The 22795-nt window shown below is 40.3% G+C and overlaps 1 protein-coding gene across 1 annotated transcript; it reads right to left on the reverse strand.

Annotated features, from left to right (window-relative positions):
* Nucleotides 1–876: 876 nt before the first annotated feature.
* On the reverse strand, nucleotides 877–22372 carry Gprc6a (G protein-coupled receptor, class C, group 6, member A). The gene is made up of 6 exons (NM_001271106.2): nucleotides 21970–22372; nucleotides 12617–12920; nucleotides 11354–12190; nucleotides 7284–7496; nucleotides 2776–2899; nucleotides 877–2216 (listed from the first exon to the last, which is right to left on the reverse strand). Exons 1-6 carry the CDS (start codon nucleotides 22161–22163, stop codon nucleotides 1102–1104), a joined length of 2787 nt encoding a protein of 928 aa, NP_001258035.1. The 5' UTR covers nucleotides 22164–22372; the 3' UTR covers nucleotides 877–1101.
* Nucleotides 22373–22795: the final 423 nt, after the last annotated feature.

Here is a 22795-nt window from a genome sequence, read left to right on the forward strand (position 1 = left end):
CCTCACTCCCTCTTGTCTCTCATATCATCTTCCAATCAACAGAATTAGAACCTTATAACTCATCCTTCACCAATGGTTTGGGATAAATGGCCACTTCTTTTCCAGCTTGAGAATTTATTTATACATTGCCTCCTGCCCACTTTCTGGTACTGATCCTGGTTGCTCTCAATGAGATTCTCTTCCACTTCGTATCAGAAGGATCTTTCTAATGAAGAATTTTGAGTCAGTGATCACTCAGCCAGACACTGTGAGAGTCACTACTGCTGGCAAGATAAACATGGACTCCGTTTAGCAAGGAGCTCCAGGCTGTCATTCTGGAGCCCCAGCCCCAGACCCGAATGACACGCAGTAGAGGATTCCTCTGCGGTGCGTGTACATCTGATCCTGCTGTCTTTCTACTGCAGTTCCTGCTTTCCTCCTTTTGTGTATTCTTGGACTACCTAACTAACTCCGACTCATATTTTAGAGCATTATATGATATCAAGTCCCTTACCTACTAAAACCGTCTTCCTCTCCTTCGGTGGGTGACTGAAATGACTTTGTACTGTCACAGTTCTCTATACACATTACAAATGGTCGATCTTTGTAGTTATTGAAGATACCTGAATGTAACCATCTTCCCTTTGGAATTTGAGCTCACTGAGGGTAGCAATGATCCTTTGTGACTAATTGTAGCTTTACATTAATTTATTACCCGATACACAGTAACCTCGGTAACCGTGCTTGTTCAACTGCGGTAGACAATCAAAATGGTTGAGAAAGAAGTAGGAGCCATAGATGAAAAACTGAGATGTGCTATGAATTACCTTTGAATTGCCGAAGAGGAAGGCTGGTCAAGAAAAAGGCTGAAGGAAGTAATAGAACATGAGAGGAGAATAATATGGAAACTATTTTTTATTAGCAGATTGTTAAACAGAATGAGTTGAACAGAGTGTTCAAGAAAGTGGTAGAAAGAAGAACCCCAAAAAGCAAAGAAGAAAAACAGAAACCAAACAAACAACAAAAACCCAAGATGTATTTGCTAAGAAAAATAAATACACAATTTGCAGCCATCACCAGAAACATCTTATTGGGGAATCATAGCCTCTCCTGAGAACTCAGTCATATACTTGAACTTCTTTTCTGATGCAAAGTTTTAGACGCGTGCATAGTCTTTTCCATGCCTGTGTGAGCAAGCACTTGTACAGGAAGATGTTTGTAATTCTGACAGGCTGCAGTCTTGTTACCAGGCCTCGGGTTGGTTGTTGCAGTACTGTGGCTGGCGGAGTCCAGGGATACGTGACTCAAGGCAAGGCTGTCCACGCTGTGAGCAGAGTAATTGTAAACCATCTGGAGGAAGACTGACTTAGTGTTAGTCTTTTGCTTGCAAAGAATAATGTAGCACTTGGGGAAGAATGTACAGCAGAGGATACCATAGTTGGATATCAGAATGACTATGATCTCCACAGCGGGCAAATACTTGCCGAAAGTGGTAGCATAGACTGGGATGAATGTGATCCAAGCTATGAAGTAAATCAGCATCCCAAAGGTCAGGAACTTAGCTTCGTTGTAATTCTCAGGAAGCTTCCTCCCCTTGAATGCAAATACAAAACAAATGAAGGCCAGAACTGCAATGTAGCCCAGCATGGTGCCAAACGCCAGTGCAGATCCCTCCTCACATTCTAGGATAATGACTCTAGGCAAGGAGGTGTTCTCTTCCACAGTAGGTGCTGCCAGGACCAGCCAAAGCGTGCAAATGACCACTTGAATGCCCGTGCAGGTAAGGACAATGGGGACTGGCCTATAGAGACACTTCAGGAATGTCTTCAGCGTGGGGTCGAAGCTGAAGGCTAGCAAAATTTTCAGGGACTTCGTCAAAATACAGGAGACACACAGAGTAAAGCTCACGCCAAACAGGGTCTGCCTGGTCTTGCACGTGAAGTCCTGTGGTTCTCCAATAAAAAAGCCTGTGCTGGCAAAGTTGAGGGCATGGCAGGCGAGCATCACGTAACAGACCACTAATCCCCCAGATGATTTCACCACAGGTGTCTTCAGGTTTCTTGTAAATATTATGCCAACGGCCAGAACAAAGGCAATTCCAAGTAGGGAGAGGGCAATGAGGAGGAGAGCCAAGGAGTCATCCCAGTCAAGATACTCCACTTCCTTCTCGAAGCACATCGTGCTCCTTACTGGGGCCCAGTGGGTTTCGTTGTTGCATACGAGGCAGTGATCCATGTCTAAGAAGGTAAAGAGATCATCACATTCCAAACATGTAAACTGCGTGGTTGTCTACAAATCCGCATAAAACTTAACCCTACACAGAACCCAGATAAAGTGGGAGAGGAAGGTAAATAGAAGAGATGAGGAAGACGGTAATAGAGGAAGTCAGAAGGTTAGTTGGGGCAAGGTTTTTCAGGAAATCTATATACTCCAGAGAGACACTAGTCTCTTAGGAACTTGTTATTACTGGTAATCCATTTGGGGACCTTGTTCCTTTCAGAATTACATGTAGCTCAAGGCCATTTCCTCCTTGTATGCATAAGATTCTTGTAATCCTGTCTAAGCTAACTATACTGTGAAGACTATTTCTGAATCTGTCTCTCAAGGACAAAAACAAACATAGGGATGGGGGTGTGTGTGTATCTCAGGGGTAGAGCATTGGCCTAGGACACACAAGGCCCAAGATTTGATACCCAGAATGGAAAAGGAGTACATTTATAAAACAAAAGATAAAACTAGGATTAATAGACAGAAGAGAAATAATTTAGAGGTGTCACTGTGGGTGACTGCAGTTACCTGTCTCATTACTGTAGTGGTTTTCTGGGCAGTTCACACATTCATAGCAACAGCTGTGTTGGCTTCCTGTGGCTTTCTTCATTTGACCAGGAATGCATTCTTTGGAGCATTTAGATAGAATTTGCTACAGTAAAAGAAAAAGAAATCCAAATAATTTTAAAAGAATTATTCTAGCCATTCTTCACCAAGTAACATTTTTTGTCTTTTTCATAGCATTAAAGTTTTTGGGCCATCTTAAGCAGGAACAAATTTAAAATATGCAAAATATTTTGGATGAGTGAACTACTTATAACTTTCTCTCTCTCTCTTTCTTTCTTTCTTTCTTTCTTCCTTCCTTTCTTTCTTCCTTTCTCTCTCTCTCTCTCTCTCTCTCTCTCTCTCTCTCTCTTCCTTCCTTCCTTTCTTTCTTTTTCTTTTCTATTTCTATTTGACAGAATCTCACAGTGTAGCTATGGTTGGTACAGATGATGCGACCTCCCCCAAGAACTCATGTGAGACCATCCTTGCTGTAATTATACGAGGTTTATTGATAGGGACCAGTGCACTGGGGTTGAGACTCGTATCCCACACAGGGGTAGAGGAGTTCAACCCCGAGTAGCTGTGAGAAGGCATATTTAAAGGAAGAAGCCACGACCTAAGGGGGTAGGGATGGTGTCATTGGAAAATGTCGAGAATACCAGTGAAAAATCACAAGGGGAGGGCTGGAGAGATGGCTCAGTGGTTAAGAGCAGTGACTGCTCTTCCAGAGGTCCTGAGTTCAAATCCCAGCAACTACATGGTGGCTCACAACCATCTCTAATGAGATCTGGGGTCATCTTCTGGCTTGCAGGCACACATGCAGACAGAAAGCTGTATGATGTATACATAATAAATAAATAAATATTAAAAAATATCACAAGGGGAAACTTCCTGTTTCTCAAGATTGTTCTCAAGATTTTAATCTAACTTTATGGTCAACTAGTTCCTGGGAGAGAGTTACCGAACTGGCTGATTTAATTACTCATTCTGTGGCCAGCTAGTTCCTGGAATATGCAGTTCCAGGGCCTGACCAGTTTCTTTCTTCTGCTCTAAACTTTTGTCTAGTGGGGGCAACCTTAAAACTTCTACCTTTCAAGACCTCACTATATAGAACGGGCTGGCCTTCACCTCACAGAGATTCACCAGTCTCCTCCTCCAGAGTCCTGGGATTAAAGGCATCCATCACCATGCCTGGTAACACTTACTGCTTCTACAAGCAAATCATGGAAATTAGTTCTCTCAGAGAGCTTCCAGCAGAGGGGAAAGCACTTATGTGTAAAGCTGAGAAATGAAGTGAGGATCTGGGAGGGTCTGGGAATTTCTGATTCCAGGCTGAAATTCTGCAAGAAAAATAGGACTTTTGTATTTAAAAAAAAATTTAAAAATTCTATGTGCACAAATCTCTGTCTCTCTGTGTGAGTCTCGTTCTCTCTCTTTGTCTCTCTCTGCCTCTCTCTCAGTCTCTCTGTCTCTCCCTCCCTCCTTCCCTCCCTTTGTCTCTCTCCCCCTCCTCTCTCTCCCTCCCTTTTCCTCCCTCCCTCTCTCTCTCTCTCTCTCTCTCTCTCTCTCTCTCTCTCTCTCTCTCTCTGTATGTTCTTGTGCCATAAAAGGGTGTTGCATCCCTTGGAGTTGGAGATGTAGTTCTGTCACCAGTGTAGGTTCTAGGAAATAAGCTCGCTCCTCTGGAAAAGTGGTTCAGTGCTCTTAGCTACTGAGTCATCTCTCTAGCCCATAGACTTTTATACTTTTAGAAGAGAGCTCTTAAGAATGGATATCTTTGAAAAAAAACACAAAGCAATGGGATAGAACTTCAAACTATTAGAATGTTATTTTCAAAAACCCAAAATATATAAATAATATTTTAAAAATATTTTATTTTGGGTAGCATTCAATGTGGTATTTTAAAATATCACACCATGTGTACTAATCACCTCCATACCTGCTTTGCTCACCTGCAAATTTTAACAATCAATCACTACTCTATATTCAACTTTTAAATATGAGGCAGAACATACGGTGTTTGCTTTTCTGTGCTTCTCTTAACATAATATTCAAAGTTCTCATCTTGTTACATACAACAAGATTTCATTCTTCTCTGTGGCTGAATAATCTCTCTCTCTCTTTCTCTCTCTCTCTCTCTGTACTGCATTTGCTTATAGATAATAGTTAAATTGCTATGAAAATTTAGATTATAATTATGCATCATTAGGAAGAACAAAAGTGCAGCCCTCCTTCTTAGGAACACACTACTCTTCCTCCCTCCATATGATGAGATTTGAAATGCTTTCTAGCGTCCTGTGTGTCTAACTTTGAAATAAAAACTGGTGTATAGTTATTTGAGGTTTTGGACAGTAATAAGTGACATTCCAAGTAGCCTAGTAGATCTTGAAATCTGACCAAATGATCGTAGGTATTGTTGGCGGCTTTTCCAATAGCCTAGATTTGTGTGAACATCTCCACCAAGAAGACTTGTTCTCTCAATCGCAGCAATCTAAACCTTTACTCTTGAACCCAAAGCCTCAGAGCAAATGCCTTACAGGCACACAGATTCTGCTGTATGGAAAATGGAGATAAGTTTTGTAACAGCTGAAAAATAGTGCTTCTTGCAAAATCAATAGAGAATTTCCTTTTTATTCAGTGAGAAAGGGAGGCAGAGTGTGGCTTAAAAGCCCGGTGTGAGCTGCAGTGCTTAGCCTACAAAGGGTTCGTCAGAAGGTGGTAGACAAAGCTGAGATAACAATGAAGGAAAGGAAAGTTTGAGGGCACAAAGGATGGCTGTATTTCTGTCTCCTGAGGAAACGGTCTCCTACGTCACTAATCTATCTACCAGGAGAAATGTGGTTGAAGAAACTGGTTTCTAACATTACTGCATTCACTCCTGAACTCACTAAATGTTTTGTGAGTGATTGTTAGTGTGCCAAACATGGTTCTACTTGGAGCCATGGCAGAGAACGAAACAGAATCCTTCTCCTCAAAGGTCTTCAGTTCTAGTTAATTGAGTTGACAATGAACAAGATAAAAATAAGCAAAATGGATAAAATAAGGGATGTGACAGCTAAGGAGAAAAAAAGACAGGAAAGTGAACAAAAGTAGACAGCTTGATGATACAATGTTTCCTCTCTCCACTCTCCCCTTCTTTCTCATTCCCCCCTGTTTTTCTTCTTCCTTCCTTCCTTCCTTCCTTCCTTCCTTCCTTCCTTCCTTCCTTCCTCTTACTCTTTCTGGGGAGCAAACAGTGCTAAATGTGTGTGACAACTGAGTCACACTGTAAGCTTAGATGTGATTATTTCCCCCCCTCTGAGGCAGGATCTCAGTGTTAACTCAGGCTCATGATTCTCCTGTCTCAGCTTCTCAAATACTAGGATTACAGGCACTCACCACCATCCTGGTTCGGAGGTGACAACTTTCAATAGAATGCAGCAGGTGCAAAGCACTTGCATTAACAGGAAGGAGGCACATATGACTTCACATATGAGAGTGGGGACTGTGGAATTACAGGGGAGTGGAAATTAATGGGAAGATGGAAAGAGAGAGGTGTTGGGGACAGTGAACACTTTAAAGAAAAAACCAAAACCAAAACCAAAACCAAAGCACTTTTACCTGGCGAGAAATAGGACGCCATGGAAGAGTTATTAGCACAGTCGATGTCTTATGAACAGACTGAAGGGGTCTGAGTAGAGGTGGAACAGTTATAAAACTAACACACTGACCTGGGTAGCAAATGGAAGACGGTGTGTACAGTCTATACCACTGTCGCCTTTTGAATACTGGTGAGATAAAACAGGTTTATACCACTATGTGGGCAGCACAGGAGAGAGAATCATGACTGTGCATCGTGAATCAGCAGAGCAAATCCTTCAACAAGTGAAGGGGGTTGGGGCCCACTGGTCAAGGTGAAGTGAGGCCCAAGGAAGGAGCCCAGCAGTCGACCCACAGAACTGGATGGAAGCAGGAGCTGCTGCGTCCATGCCCTGTAGTTCTGTCTCCCATTGCTTCCCTGTTTGTAGAAGAGAAAGCACAATCAACCGAAGATGACTGAAGTCAGAGAAGAATATAAAATGGCCAACTAGCAAGGAAAGACACATAATGCTCTTAGAAAATAGTCTGATTGATTGCCCAAGAGCACTGAGGTCCACTGGACACTGGAGATCATAAATTCAACGTAAAACTAGAGAACAAGTGAAGAAGGTTTCTATTCCTACTTCTCCTGCTCCAAGTTCGTCTACTGAGGGGATCCACACAGAATTGAGCACAGAGTGAGTTGAATTTTGCCAATATTGAGAAGACAGAACACTGAAGACAAAGGAGGTAACAGAGGCTCTATGCAAGAGTGTTACGCTAGTTGTCACAGAATTTAAGGAAGGAAGATGGGACAGTGGACAGTGAGGATAGATCTATCCCCTGATGTAAGTGTGGGTGGAGAGCAGGACTTTCCCAGGTGATACATTAGTTGACCTGAATTCAGCGAAGCAGTCGAGGACAAAAATCACCTTAAGTTTCCTGAATTCATGCTTTGTTTCTTGGTTTGTGGTGATGAAGACGTCATGCTGCAGGTCATATTCTGCCATCTTCGTGACAGTCATGAGGCCGTTAGTCTCTTTCCAGAGCACCACCTCGTAACCAGTATTTAAATCCCCATGGGCATCAAAATGAAATGAGTTTTTTCCGTCAGTGAATGTCACGTTTTTCAGCACCGCAAGTAGCTGTGAAAGGTAAGAGTGTGGGTGAGCAGTGAACAGGAGTGTTTGTAGTGCATCCTTTATCCCTGTGATGACCCTGGGTCTCCGAAAGCATTACTAAAATGAGAAGGAAACAGACACTTGATCCCTGTTTCAGGATGCTTAAATATAGAGAACAGTTGAAGAAGGAGCCCCATCTCCTGTTCTAGACTTGATCTCTGCAGAAGTTTTCCTATGCGAAATTGTAAAACAAGTTCAGGTTTTAGAGGTGGTAGCTTTTCCAGTCTATGAAACTAAAATGGGAGCGCCAGCATGCGTCCATGTAGCAGACTTTCGGAATGGCTTCCTGGAGCAGGTGGGGGCTGGTGGCTTCTTCTCCCATTATTACTGTACTAGTGATGGTAAAATACATCCTGTCATCCTTGCACCACGGTCTTAAGTCTGTCTTAGTTATGAACAGGCAATACAGTGGCCTCTAGATTTTATTTCTAATTAAGTTACAAAATTATTTAATTCTGGAAGAAAGAAATGTGACTAATTGCTGCCCAATTGGTGTAGTGGCAGCCACATTGAGCTTGTGCTGTAGAGAAAGAATGTTGGAGTCAAAACTGTTGAAACTAGGTGAGTGTTGATGAGTCAGCACAGTGCAGGCCCCTGTGTGTGTGTGTGTGTGTGTGTGTGTGTGTGTGTATGTGTGTGTGTGTGGTGTGAGTGTTTGAGCACTCTCTATCTCTCTCTTCCTCTCTTTCCCCCTCCCCCCTCTCCCCCTTCCTCTTCTCTCCTTTTGTCCCTCCCTCCCTCCCTTTCTTAGCATTCATCACAGCCACACTGGTTGCCTAAGTCCATGGTTCTATTTGGCTTTAATGGATTAAAAACCTATGGGAGAGGCAGAAATTATTCTGAGTAGAATTACTCTACTCAATGTATTTTTCATTAATTTTAAGTGTTTTATTTTTTGTCAACTATTTAATCCAGACACTTTGGTCTCCTTGCTCTCCTCCTCTCTCTTTTCTGGACTCTGTCCTTGGGGCCAGTGACTTCACCTCAAGAGAGCAGCTTCCTAATAAATCTTGCATTTAATATAATCTAATCTGGTTTGAATTGGCTCATTTCGCCAGCGGAGAAACGACTTATCAAACAGGGTATATTTCTATATCTCCAAAGTTCTTGAAATCCAGCATCTCCAACACAGGATGTCAATATTTTCCCCCACCAGACCTCCATACTTCTCCTTATTTGCATTTTAACCTACACTTTAGCAGCCTGGAATGGAAATGACTTGTGCCATGTTTGTGTGTTTCTTTCTTTTTTTAGACATCTAATCCACTCGAAATGTTCTTTATCCATGCTCTTGAATATTTGTATCAGTCAAAATGCTCTTTCTACAGTGGAGAACAGATCATCATCCTGCAGTGTAGAAAGTATTTCATCGGTCAGTTGAACCCTCAGGCATAGTTTGCAGCTTCCCTGTATCAACAGCAGGAGCATCATCTAGAATGTTGTTAAAAATACAGGTTCCAGGTTCTAAGACAATTTAATTGCACATCAATTTTTTTCATCTTTATTAACTTGGTTATTTCTTATTTACATTTCAATTGTTATTCCCTGTCCTGGTTTCCGGGCCAACATCCTCCAGCCCCTCCCCCTCCCCTTCTCTATGGGTGTTCCCCTCCCCATCCTCCCCCTGCACATCAATTTTTAAGATGTCCTATTGGGCAGTCTTCTGATAAATACCCAACATGAGTCCCTTGCCTCGTTTGCTTTCAGTTTCCTTTCAAGACTACAGTCCCATAGTGTTTTCTGTTCCAGAGGATGCTGGGTTTTTAATGTTCTTTCTTCTTCTTTAAATTAAATTAGATTATTGTCCCCCTCTTGGTCAACCCTTCTCACAATCTTTCCCCCAACCCCTTGTCCTTCTCTGAGTGGGTGAACACCTCCTTGGTGTTTCCCTACCCTTGCACATCAAGTCTCTGAGGCTAAGTACACTCTCTCCTACTGAGGCCAGACAAGGGAGCCAAGCTAGAAGAATGGCTATTAATGCTGAACTTGCTGCCTCAGTTATGTGTTACACAGCCATCCCATGTTTGTATGGGGTGCTGTATTATATGAGGTGCTGTATTGTGCCCTTCTGTGTGACTTATAAAGATTTCCTTAATCAAAAGACCATTGGTTTGATGACTTGTCACCCGTATCTGCTTATTATGCGAGTCACATATATCATGATGAAGGTAGCCCCTCATCCTGTCTCCTCTTTTTTAATCTGTTTCTAGAGTTATAGATTTTCAGGGGCATAAAAAGTGACCTCAAATTCCTAGTGTTTAAATAAATAAGATGCTTAGGTTATATTTTTCCAAGCTTTTTTTTTCTGAAACGTTTGAGCTATATTTCTCATTTAAAGTACTTCCTGAATCTTTGGCAGATCAATAGCTCTGTCTGCCTCTGTTTCTTTTTCCTTATGATTCTTCCTATTTTTTCACTTGTATCCTTTAGGTTCGATGACTGGTCTCTGTAGGGGGTGGATCTGATGTTAAAGGTCCTGTTCCCCAATTGGTTCTTGATCTGTCAGTAATGAAAGCTGTGGCCAATTGCTGGGTGGAAGGTACAGGCAGGACTTTCAGGTCTCTGGAGGCATGGAGATGCAAGGGAGAAGAAAGGAGTTTTTGCCAAGATTTGGAGAGAGGAGAACTGGGCAACTGTGTGAAATCTCAAAACGGAATGGGCACATGAACTCTTCCTACAGGTGGATGGTCAGGCAGGAGATGGTGGCAGCCAGCAATTGTTAAAAAGGAACAAACTGTGTGTGTGCCTTTTATCTGAGGTTTCAAGGGAAGCTGGGAGGGGACAGGAAGCTTGGTTACCTCTTAGAGTAAAGGCAAGTAGAGTGTAAAACTACATGCCGCAGGTCTCCATTTCTCTTTTCCAGTCTCTCAGTCCTAAAATTCATCTCAGTCATTTCACTGTGATATTCTCCTTAAATCAAGAAGTGCTTTTCTATAGTACATTAGCTGAAAAGTATTGCCATGTAGAGAAAATGCCATATGGAATGTGGTATAGAAGAGAGTGATTTAAACAACAAGGATAGTCTAGAGACACACCCCCTGCCCCCAAATCCCTCATAGGAATTTTATGGTAAAGAGAAAATGTTTTTAGGTAGATATTTTAAAATTACTGGAAATATGTGCATATTATTTAGGAGAAATTAAAATCAAATTATTATTTAATTTTAATGAAGAGCTTAATCACTAATCATTTGTCTTCATTAGAATGCTACAAATCTGAATTTTTGAGCACCAACTTGATACCCAAGTGAAAAATTCTACACTTGACTGCAGTAGTACAATAAAGCTGCACTATAAATATTGTATAAGATCACCTTCAAATTCTGTGAACAAGGCAAATACAAGCAAAGATGAATTTTACATATGGAGTCTGTTCTGTACCTAAGATATCTAATCTGAAACATGCACATTCCTGAGCACCTCAGGTGAGGGAAACACTATTGTATTTATCAGTAATCAAAATAATCTTTCAACTTGCATGGTCTAATTACTATAAGTAAAAATCATTAAGCAATATAATGTGTATAATATAAAGTACTGAAAATGATCCATAAATCTGAGGAAGAAGATATTCACTATTCTGAATATCCTCAGAAGAGAAGACAAAATTTGGGGGCTTAGGGAAAGAAATGAGGATAAAATATAACTATCATCAAAAATAAAAAGTTATATTAGCAATACAGGTCATCAAAAGACTGCCAGTTTCTACTTGCAGAAGGGATAGAGTTAAGAGTACTTACTATGGACCTTTGGAAAATGAAGCAAAGGGGAAAGGAAGAAATGATGATAGGAAATAGGCTTGGGTATGTAAGTGGGTAGTACCTCCCATGGCTGAAAGGCGTTGGGTTTCTGGCAGTCTCGATCTTGGCACAGATCCCGGATGGCATGGCCCAAGGCAAGCACAGCAAGCTGAATGCTGTGAATGAGTCCTGGCTCAGTATAATGCCAAAGGAAGTCATTTCTCTTGAATAAATGGGTCTCAATGGTCTTGGTAGTGTCATAGGTCCAAGTTGCCTGAGAATAGTTGGAAATGCATTGGCTCAAATCACCATCTTTGATGTGTTTACAGGCAGAAAAAAGCATGGCAAACTCATGTAGGGGTTTGTTATTGTCACTGGGGTACATATGCAGAGTTTGAAGAAAAGAATGGAAAGAAGACATATTTCCTCTCCTAAAAGTAAAGCCCACTACTTTGCCAAGCTTCTTAACATTGGGAATGGTGATAATCTTGGCAGCAGTTGACCAGTTATCACTAGCAATCCAGATCTTACTTATTTTCCTCTCGATGGCTTTGTTGAAGAGATTGAAGACGTGGAATTTCCTAAGAAACACCACGATGACATTGACCTGGGCTTCGGCAATGATTTTCTCCAGAGTCTGGTTGATTCTCACTTCAATGGTATTATCTGAGAGGAAGGCTGGCAGAACCTCTTTGAAGGCGATGCACACATTGTTTTCAGCAGCCTGGATTGCAAATGTGTTGAGCGCTAGTCTTCCATAATCATCGTCGGTTGTTATGGCACCAACCCAGTTCCATCCGGATTGTCGGATCAGGTGGGCCATTGCTTTAGTTTGGTAGAAGTCACTGGGCACGGTTCGTAAAAACGAAGGAAAGCGGATTTTGTCACTCAGGATTTCTGCAGTGGATTCATAACTCACCTGAAAGTAGACAGAATCACTGAGTTATGGTGGGGGGCGGGCACAGGAGTTCATTTCCTTTTGATTCCCCTTTTCCTAAATTGTCTTTCTACAAAGAAGATCCACTCATCTTTTTTTTAAAATTTTTTTTTCTTTATTAACTTGAGTATTTCTTATTTACCTAACCCCTCCCCGTCCCCTTCTATATGGGTTCAACTCATCTTAACCCAGGGATGTTAAGTCACATTGCCTTCTTTGAACCTGGTTGATATTATTACAGAGACAGCAGGCCCTCAGAGGTATGTGTCTTCTCCAAGTTAAGATAAAAATGTTCAGAAATTGGTTGTTGGAATAGTGCAGAAGTTACTTCCTAGTTAATTCCTACCTTCCCCTGATCCTAAGAACAAATGTGATCAAAACCAATGAATGGAGGAAGTAAAAACCTACCTGTGGCATGAGCTGTAAATTCAGCATCCTCGAGACCGCCATGGATATTTCAGAGTAGCCAGCACCTATGATGGCCTTGACCCTTGGCACGTAGCTGGAATAGTCACATTGAAAGATCACGGTTTCTCTAGAGCAGTTGAATTTAGAGAGGAACCTCAGGGTGGCAGCCATTGCCGCTGTGACTTCAGTACAAGTGTCATAGATTTCATACCCCAGCTTAACTCCGGACAACAGGCTTGAGTTATTGATCATCTCAATGCTGTGTATCATAGCCAGAGTTTGAAGAAACACTGATATTTCAAAACTGTTAAAAAAAACATTTTCTGAAGCAAAGCATAACATGATTTATGAAGATATCTCTCACTTCACCAACCTCTCTGCCCTTCGATGAATAATTTTTGGATGACTCAAGCTGATTTCGTGAAAAGTATGAACTTTATTTGAGAATAACCATTCCCCTCCCCTCCAACTGATCATGAGTTTTAACAGAACACTTTATATTTATTGACAATTTCATAAATGTAAACGATGTACCTTTCAAAAATGTTTTTAAATAAAATAAAATTCTATCACTGTCCTTCCCCCTCCAGCCCTCTCCCATAGTTACTCACACCCAAAAACCTCCCATGCTCTTCCAACTCTAGATGATAGCCTCTTTTTCTTTGAATATATATATATACACACATATATATACACAAATATATATGTAATAATCACAGAATCTCTCTCGCTCCATATATACATATATATACATACACACACACACACACACACACACACACACACATATATATATATATATATATATATATATATATATATATATATATATATTCCTGCTGAATCCATTCTGGTTGCTTGCATTATATGGTTTCAAAGCCAGTCACTCTGTATTGAATAAGCAATAAATAGACTCATTCCTGAGAGGGACTATGTCTCCTTCTCCCAGCAGCCATTAATTAGTTGCCTTGATTATAGCCACTCTCAGTCCTTCCTTTGACTTACCCAGGGAAAGTACTTTTAATGGAAAACTTTAACAGGGATAATGTCTAAAACAAGTTCCTTAGCTACAGTGCAGCATTTAGCCTTTTCTTGACGAATCTTGGGTTCGTGTTGAACATTTTGTTTAATGCTCTGTGGTATATGGCGTTGAGTTTTGTTCTCTTTTTCTGTTAACATGTCAACATGTTATTGGTGACAGTGCATATGCTTCTTAGGTTTAAATCCTATCTTATAGTTTTGTGGTTTTGATTTGCTGTGGTTGGAAATCAGATAAAGGAGCCCTTTATAAATTTAAATTATTATTTTAAAAAGGTTTTTTTGAGATTATAATGATATCATTTCCTTTTTTTAAATTTAAACTCTCCTATATTCCCCATTATGATCTCTTTAAAATACACGGGCTTTTTAAAAAAATTAATTGTTCTTACACACATATATGTCTTCTAAATACAGAAATAAGACTTTTAAGACTTCCTGGGTAGACATGAGAGCCACTCACCAGGAGCGCTGACACATCTGAGAGCATAGGTAACACCAACTCTTCTGCTACAAGTGACCCACGTGGAGGCCCTCAGGCCACACAAACCCAGAAGCAGTCTGGAACAGGACATTAAAGTTTCTGCCTGTGCCCACAGCTCTCTGTACCCAAATCCCATGGGGAAGGGAGCTAGACTTTCAGAGGTGCACATAATCCTGAGAGTTCAGGGGAGATCACTACTTCTGCACACATTCCTGCCCCGAGAGGAACCTGCTTAGTGCCCTCTGGACACAGGAACCTAGGACCAGTCAGGGAGAGGATCCTTCCAGTCTCTGCCTGTGCCCAGAGCAGAAAGTCAGTTGCCAGGAGCACTGACATACCTGAGAGCAGAGGTAAGACCAATACTTCTGTTTCAAGCGGCCTGCCTGGAGTCCTCAGGACACACACCCTCGGGAGGAGTCTGAGACAGGACCGTTCCAGTTTCTGCTTGTTCCTGGAGCTGACCCAGTCACAGAGCTTTCTGTACCCAGACCCTGCTGGGAGAAAACATGTCTACAGGAGTGCTGACACACAGGTTTAAAGGAGGGTCAAGCCACTGCCAGAGACAGCAAGACCAGCTAACCAGAGACAACCTGTTGGCGAGAGGCAAGCACAGGAACCTAAGCAAAAGAAACCAAGACTACTTGGCACCATCAGAGCCCAGTAATGAAAACAAAGCAAATACTGGGTAGCTTAACACACCAGAAAAGCAAGCTTTGGATTTAAAAGCATCTCATGATGATAATAAATACAGGACTTTAAGAAGGATATAAACAACTCCCTTAAAGAAATACAGGACAACAGAGGTAAACAATTAGAAGCCCTTAAAGAAGAAACACAAAAATCACTTAAAGAATTTCAGGAAAACACAATCGAACAGGTGAAGGAATTGAACAAAACCATCTAGAATCTAAAAATGGGGATAGCAACAATAAAGAAAGCACAAAGGGAGACAATCCTGGAGATAGAAAACCTAGGGAAAAGATCAGGAGTCATAGATGCAAGCATCACCAACAGAATACAAGAGATAGAAGAGAGAATCTTAGGGGCAGAAAATAACATAGAAAATATTGACACAATAGTCAAAGAAAATGTAAAACAAAAAAAAGCTCCTAACCCAAACCGTCTAGGAAATCCAGGACACAATGAGAAGATCAAACCTAATGATAATAGATACAGAAGAGAGAGAAGATTCCCAACTTAAAGGGCCAGTAAATATCTTCAATAAAATTATAGAAGAAAACTTTCCTAAGTTAAAGAAAGAGATGCCCATAAACAAACAAGAAGCCAATAGAACTACAAATAGATTGGATCAGAAAAGAAATCCTTCCCATCACATAATAGTCAAAACACCAAATGTTCAAAACAAAGAAAGAATATTAAAAGCAGTAAGGGGAAAAGGTCAAGTAACATATAAAGGCAGACATATCAGAATTATACCAGACTTCTCACTAGAGATTATGAAAGCTAGAAGATCCTGGACAGATGTCATACAGACCCTAAGAGTACACACATGCCAGCCCAGGCTACTATATCCAGCAAAACTCAATTAACATAGATGGAGAAACCAAGATGATCCATGATAAAACCAAGTTTACACAATATCTTTCCACAAATACAGCCCTACAAAGGATAATAGATGAAAAACTCTAAAACAAGGATGGAAACTACACCCTAAAAAGCAAGAAAGTAATCTCCTTGCAAGGAAACCAAAAGAAGAGAGACACACAAACATAATTCCACCCCTGGAAACAAAAATAACAGGAAGCACCAATCACTATTCCTTAATATCTCTTAACATAACTGAACTCAACTCCCCAATTAAAAAGACATAGACTAGCAAACTGGATACATAAATGGGAACCAGCATTCTGCTGCCTACAGGAAACACACCTCAGAGACAAAGACAGACACTACCTCAGAGAAAAGGCTGGAAAACAATATTCCAAGCAAGTGGTCCCAAGAAACAAGCTGGAGTAGCCATTCTAATATCAAATAAAATTGACTTTCAACCAAAAGTCATCAAAAAAAGATAAGGAAGGACACTTCATATTCATCAAAGGAAAAAAATAAATTAAGATGAACTCTCAATTCTGAATATCTATGCTCCAAATGAAACAGCAATTAACATTCATAAGAGAAACCTTACTAAAGCTCAACGTATATGTTGTACCTACAATAATGGGACACTTCAACATCCAACTCACATCAATGGACAGATCATGGAAACAGAAACTAAACAGAGACATTGAGAAACTAACAAATGTTATGATCCAAATGAATTTAACAGATATTTATAGAATATGTCATCCTAGAATAAAAGAATATACCTTCTTCTCAGCACCTTATTGTACCTTCTCCAAAATTGACCATATAATCAGTCACAAAACAGGCCTCAACAGATAAAAGAAGATTGAAGTAATCCCATACATCCTATCAGATCAACACAGACTAAGGCTGGTCTTCAACAACAACAACAACAACAACAACAACAACAACAACAACAACAAAAGACAGAAAGCCCACATGCACATGTAAGTTGTACAATGCTCTACTCAATGATAACTTGGTCAAGGAAGAAATAAAGAAATTAAATAATTCTTAGAATTTAATAAAAATGAAGGCACAGCATACCCAAACTTATGGAATACAATGAAAGCAGTTTTAAGAGGAAAACTCATAGCTCTGAGTGCCTGCAGAAAGAAACAGGAGAGAGCATACACTAGCAGTTTGACAGCACACCTAAAATCTCTAGAACAAAAAGAAGCAAATACACCCAAGAGGAGTAGATGGCAGGAAATAATCAAATGGGTGAAATCAACCAAGTAGAAACACAAAGAACTATACAAAGAATCAACAAAACCAGGAGCTGGTTCTTTGAGAAAATCAACAAGATAGATGATCCCTTTGGCTAGACTAACCAGAGGGCACAGAGAGTGTTTCCAAATTAACGAAATCAGATATGAAAAGGGAGACATAACTACAGAATCTGAGGAAATACAAAAAAATCATCACATCTTACTACAAAAGCCTATATTCAACAAAGCTGGAAAATCTGGAGGAAATGGACAATTTTCTCAAAAGATACCAGTTACCAAAGTTAAATCAGGATCAGATAAACCATGTAAACAGTCCTATAACTCCTAAATCAATAGAAGCAGTTATTAAAAGTCTCCCAACCAAAACAAGCCCAGGACCAGAGGGGTTTAGTGCAGAATTCTCTCAGACCTTCATAGAAGACCTCATACCAATACTGTCCAAACTATTCCACAGAATAGAAACAGAAGAAACACTCCCCAATTCCTTCTGTGAAGCCACAATTATATTTATATCTAAACCCTTCACAATAGTCACGAATAATATAAAATACCTCGGTGTGACTCTAACCAAGCGATTAAACATCTGTATGACAAGAACTTCAAATCTTTGGAGAAAGAAATAAAAGAAGATCTCAGAAGATGGAAAGATCTCCCATGCTCATGGATTCACAGGATTAATATTATAAAAATGGCCATCTTGCCAAAGCAATCTACAGAATCAATGAAATCCCCATCAAAATTCCAACACAATTCTTCATAGAGTGAGAAAGAGCAATTTGCAAATTCCTTTGGAATAACAAAAAACCCAGGATAGTGACAACTATCCTCAACAATAAAAGAACTTTTGGGGGGGGGATCACCATCCCTGACCTCATTCTGTATTACAGAGAAATTGTGATAAAAACTGTATGGTATTGGTACAGAGACAGGCAGGTAGATCAATGGAATAGAATTAAAGACCCAGATGAACCCACACACCTATGGCCACTTGATCTTTGACAAAGGAGCTAAAACCATCCAGTAGAAAAAAGATATCATCAAATGGTGCTGGTTCAATTGAAGGTCACCATGTAGAAGAATGCAAATCGACCCATTCTTTTCTCCTTGTACAAAGCTCAAGTCCAAGTGGATCAAAGACCTCCACATAAAACCAGATACACTCAAGCTATTAGAAGGAAAAGTGGGGAAGAGTCTCAATCGCATGGCCACTGGGAAAATTTCCTGAATAGAACACCAATGGCTTATGCTCTAAGGTCAAGAATCAACAAATAGGACCTCAAAAAGTTGCAAAGCTTTCGTAAAGCATATGACCCTGTCAATAGAACAGAATGGCAAACAACAGATTGGGAAAAGATCTTTACCTATCTTACATCCAATAAAGGGCCAATATCTAATATATACAAAAAACTCAGGAAATTAGAGTGCAGAGAACCAAATAATCCTATTAAAAATGGGTTACAGATTTAAACAAATTCTCAACTGAGGAATATGGAATGGCTGAGAAGCACCTAAAGAAATGTTCAACATCCTTAGTCATAAGGGAAATGCAAATCAAAACAACTCTGAGATTCCACCTCATACCAGTCAGAATGGCTAAGATCAAAAACTCAGGTGACCAGCAGATGCTGGTGAGGATATGGAGAAAGAGGAACACTCCTCCATTGTTGGTGGGATTGCAGACTGGTAAAACCATTCTGGAAATCAGTCTGCAGGTTCCTCGGAAAATTGAACATTCCACTACCTGAGGACCCAGCTATACCTCTCCTGGGGATATACCCAAAAGATGCTCCAACATCTAACAAGGACACATGCTCCACTATGTTCTAGCAGCCTTATTTATAATAGCCAGAAACTGGAAAGAACCCAGATGCCCTTCAACAGAGGAATGGACACAGACAATGTGGGTGCATCTACACAATGGAGTACTATTAAAAACTCTCAAAAGGGGCTGGGGATTTAGCTCAGTGGTAGAGCGCTTACCTAGGAAGCGCAAGGCCCTGGGTTTGGTCCCCAGCTCCGAAAAAAAGAACCAAAAAAAAAAAAAAACTCTCAAAAACAATGACTTTGAGAAATTCCTAGGCAAATGGATGGAACTAGAAAATATCATTCTGAGTGAGGTAACCCAATCACAGAAAAACAAAAACAAAGGAACAAACAAAAAACACAGTATGTACCCACTGATATGTGGATATTAGCCCCAAAGCTCGAATTACTCAAGATAGAATTCACAAACTGCATTCACATAGAATTCACAAACTTGAGAAGCTCAAGAAGAAAGATGACCAAAGTGTGGATGCTTCAGTCCTTTTTAAAAGGGAGAACAAAAATATTCATAGGAGGAGATATGGAGACAAAGTTTGGATCAGAGACTGGAGGAATGGCCATTTAGAGCCTACCCCACCTGCGGATCTAGCCCATATACATACAGCCACCAAACCTAGAAAATGTTGCTGAAGCCAGGAAGTGCATGCTGACGGGAATCTGAGATAGCTGTCTCTTGAGAGGTTCAGCTAGAACATGACAAATACATAGGCAAATGCTAGCAGCAAACCATTGAGGTGAGAATAACGTCTCCATTGGAGGAGTTAGAGAAAGGATTGAAAGAGCTGAAGGGGCTTGCAACCCCATAAGAACAACAATGCCAACCAACCAGAGCTCCCAGGGACTAAACCACCATCCAAAGAGTACACATGGACAGACCCACGGCTCCAGCTGCATGTGTAGCAGAGGATGGCCTTGTTGGGCACCAATGGGAGGAGAAGCCTTTGGTCCTGCCAAGGCTGGCCCTTCCAATGTAGGGGAATGTCAGCGTGGGTAGACAGGAAGGGGTGGGTAGCTGGGGAGGGAAAACACCCTCACAGAAGAAGGGAGACCGGGGATGGAGTAGTGGGTTCATGGCTGGGAAACCGGCAAAGGGAATAACATTTGAAATGTAAATAAAACGTATCCAATAAAAAAAATAAAAGTGAATCAAAAACAAAATCAAATACCCTTCCTCCACCAAAAAAGAATTCTTGTGTAATCGCACATAATTGTCTAGAGAATGGTGACTAGTGTAAATCAGAAACACAGCTGTTTTGGGGAACATTTCTTGGTTTGCTATTATTTCAGATACCTCAATAATTTAATCCTGATCACTTATTTCATTCACTACTGTACACAAACATTATAAGTCTAACCTCATATATAATGAAAGATCAGTGGATGCCTTTTAAGTGGATAAAGGAGAACTTCAGGGTTTTGATTCTAAAATTCCCTTAGAGTTTACTAAGTTATGATTACTTGAAAAATGCTGTCTGTCACTGTGGGATGTCTGAAGCTGAAATGTGGGAAATCACTGTTATAATCTTTATCTGAAAAGAAATGAGAGAAATGATTCATAGATTACTTTAAAATTAAACCATATCATATATTCATAGTCCCTTCTATGTAAGTTCAATGACCTTGGTTTCTCCAATGCTCTGAACATGGCCCAGATAATGCCAGTACTTGCTAACCCGTGGCTCAGTGTTTATTAAAAGTAATTTTTCTTGAGAAGTGACAATAAAGCCAAACATTTAATTTATCTGTGATTTTTTTCTTTCTAGAAGAAACTTGTTAGAACAAAAGTTTCATTTTATATTTATCATTGGTTATTGGCTTAAAATTATGGGCTTCAGTTCTTTGGGTGCTAAGTTGGTGCTCTGAAAATCTTCCAATATTATTTTTTGTCATTTCAGCTAATCACTGGTTATAATAACAGCAGCTCGAATAGACGTGATAGAAGGGAGGGAACCTTGGTAAAACACAGGAATCTCGTGAGATTGGAAAACATTCTTATAGGGCTTAGAAAGTGTGATTTGATAAGGAAATAAGCAAGCAGGCAGGCAGGGAAAGAGGAGATTGGATGTGATGATGCGCTTTTGAAATTACAGCACTCTGGAGGTGAATAGGAAAGGTATCAAGAGAACATGAGGCTAGCCTGAGGCATATAAGGGGTTGAGGCTAGCCCAAGGCACATAAGGGGACCTTATCTTAAAACAAAACAGGCAGACAGAGGAGTAAAATAAAAGAAGACCTTAAGATTATGTCAAGTTATAATCAGAACTCTAAATCACTGCGAAGTTTGAGGGTCACAATGTCACAAATTGAAGCTAAGGCTACCTGTGTCCTTATTTGGCCTCTTTTTTTTTTCAGATAGGATCTGCAAGTCAGTTTCACAAGATTACTGTATCCTAAAACTGAAATTAACCCAAACATCTTGTTTTCCTAAAAAAACCAACCAAACAAACCAAAGCCCTCAATCCATGTGTAACAACCTTCCCCAGTTTTAGTTTTCACATGATGCAGTCCCAAGAATTACATTCCTTAGTTAGATCACTCACTAAAAAGGAAAAAGGAGCATTGATAAAGATACTCTTAGCTTATTAGTAAGGGATTCCATTTTTCTAGAGTAGAATGAATGCAGCATTGTTGAAATGTGAACATTAAAAAATAAAATAAAAAAGAAATGTGAGCATGAAAAACCCAACTGCGGACTTTTAAATAAGGCATAAAAAAATAAACCTATATTTATAATAATAAAGAACATGCCGGGGGAGATAGAAACGTAAGCATGCTGTGTGTGCTTCCTGTAGTACAGAACAGGTTACAACATCCTTGCAAGTGACCTCAGAAAAATTTTAAAGGCATAGTAAAAAAGCCTAACGATACATTACTGTAAAGTGTTCTCTACCTCTGTGCTTGGAATCGGATCACATATACATGGCTGAATAATCTATTTTAAGGACCACAAAACTAACTAGATATAATTTCAAAATACACACACGTTCTGCTTAATTAAAATGTCATTGAGGGGTTGGGGATTTAGCTCAGTGGTAGAGCGCTTGCCTAGGAAGCGCAAGGCCCTGGGTTCGGTCCCCAGCTCCAAAAAAAAAAAAAAAAAAGAACCAAAAAAAAAAAATGTCATTGAAACCAAGCCTTACTCACAGCACAATATTGAACTGTGCGTATATTATTTTTAAAGTTTTACTCACCCAACACACTTCTGGATTTGTGGTTGCCTGGGATGGTCATCTGAGGACAACATTTTTTCGTGAATGGCAAACAAACCACCAATCATGATATGTCCAGGAGAAGTGATAGCCACGAAGTCATCTGGGGTATGACAAGACTGGGAGGTATCAAGAAGAATCATGAAGCAAGTAATAAATACAAATGATAGGGCCATGCTGTCTCATTTGCTCAGTTCATGAGGGTTATTAGGAGCCATTCAGCTCACAGATGCCAATGTTAAGATTTCCAAATTTCCCGAAATGCCTCGGAAGCACAGGACAGTGTCCAGAAGTATTCAATATTCCGACTCTTGATGATAGTGAAAACAGTTCTCTCACCAGTAAGGCCATGCCAGGGTCCAGCAGTCTCTGGTGCTGAGCATATGAGGGCTGGGGATGGACGGGTGGAGTGTGAGCACGGAAGCACGGTGACAGGACTGTAAACACAGATCTTTGGCACACTGCATTCTTTTACTCCGGAGGGAAGTCAAAGGACTTACTTTCTGTTGGCTTTTCTTTTGAAGCATGTTGTAGAAACTTCTGGAAGAGACAGACTGGGAAAAATCCTTCCGTGTAAAAAATGGACAGCTGTATATTTTTAAACATGCTGCTCTCAATGCCAACGAATTGCAGTAGTTGACCAGCTATTTAGAAAAAAAATACTCCTGCTTTTATTTTTTTTATTTCTCCTGGAAATTTTGACTTAAAAAAAGATAAAATTGAGTTTATTTAGTTTTTTTAATCACTTCCAGTAGTAGCAGCAGCAGCAGCAGCAGTAGTGGCAGCAGCCTTTTGCTCTTCTGGGAAA

The sequence above is a fragment of the Rattus norvegicus genome, chromosome 20 (assembly GCF_021556685.1).
Source record: "Rattus norvegicus strain SHRSP/BbbUtx chromosome 20, alternate assembly SHRSP_T2T, whole genome shotgun sequence".
Lineage (NCBI taxonomy): Eukaryota > Metazoa > Chordata > Mammalia > Rodentia > Muridae > Rattus > Rattus norvegicus.

Excerpts from the sequence above, each read along its gene's own strand:
- Gprc6a (NM_001271106.2), bottom strand. The coding sequence starts at position 22,163 with ATGGCCCTATCATTTGTATTTATTACTTGCTTCATGATTCTTCTTGAT. Across the intron at positions 12,191-12,616 it reads ATTTACAGCTCATGCCACAG|GTGAGTTATGAATCCACTGC; the intron begins GTAGGTTTTTAC and ends GTCTACTTTCAG. Across the intron at positions 2,217-2,775 it reads CCACTACAGTAATGAGACAG|ACATGGATCACTGCCTCGTA; the intron begins GTAACTGCAGTC and ends TTACCTTCTTAG.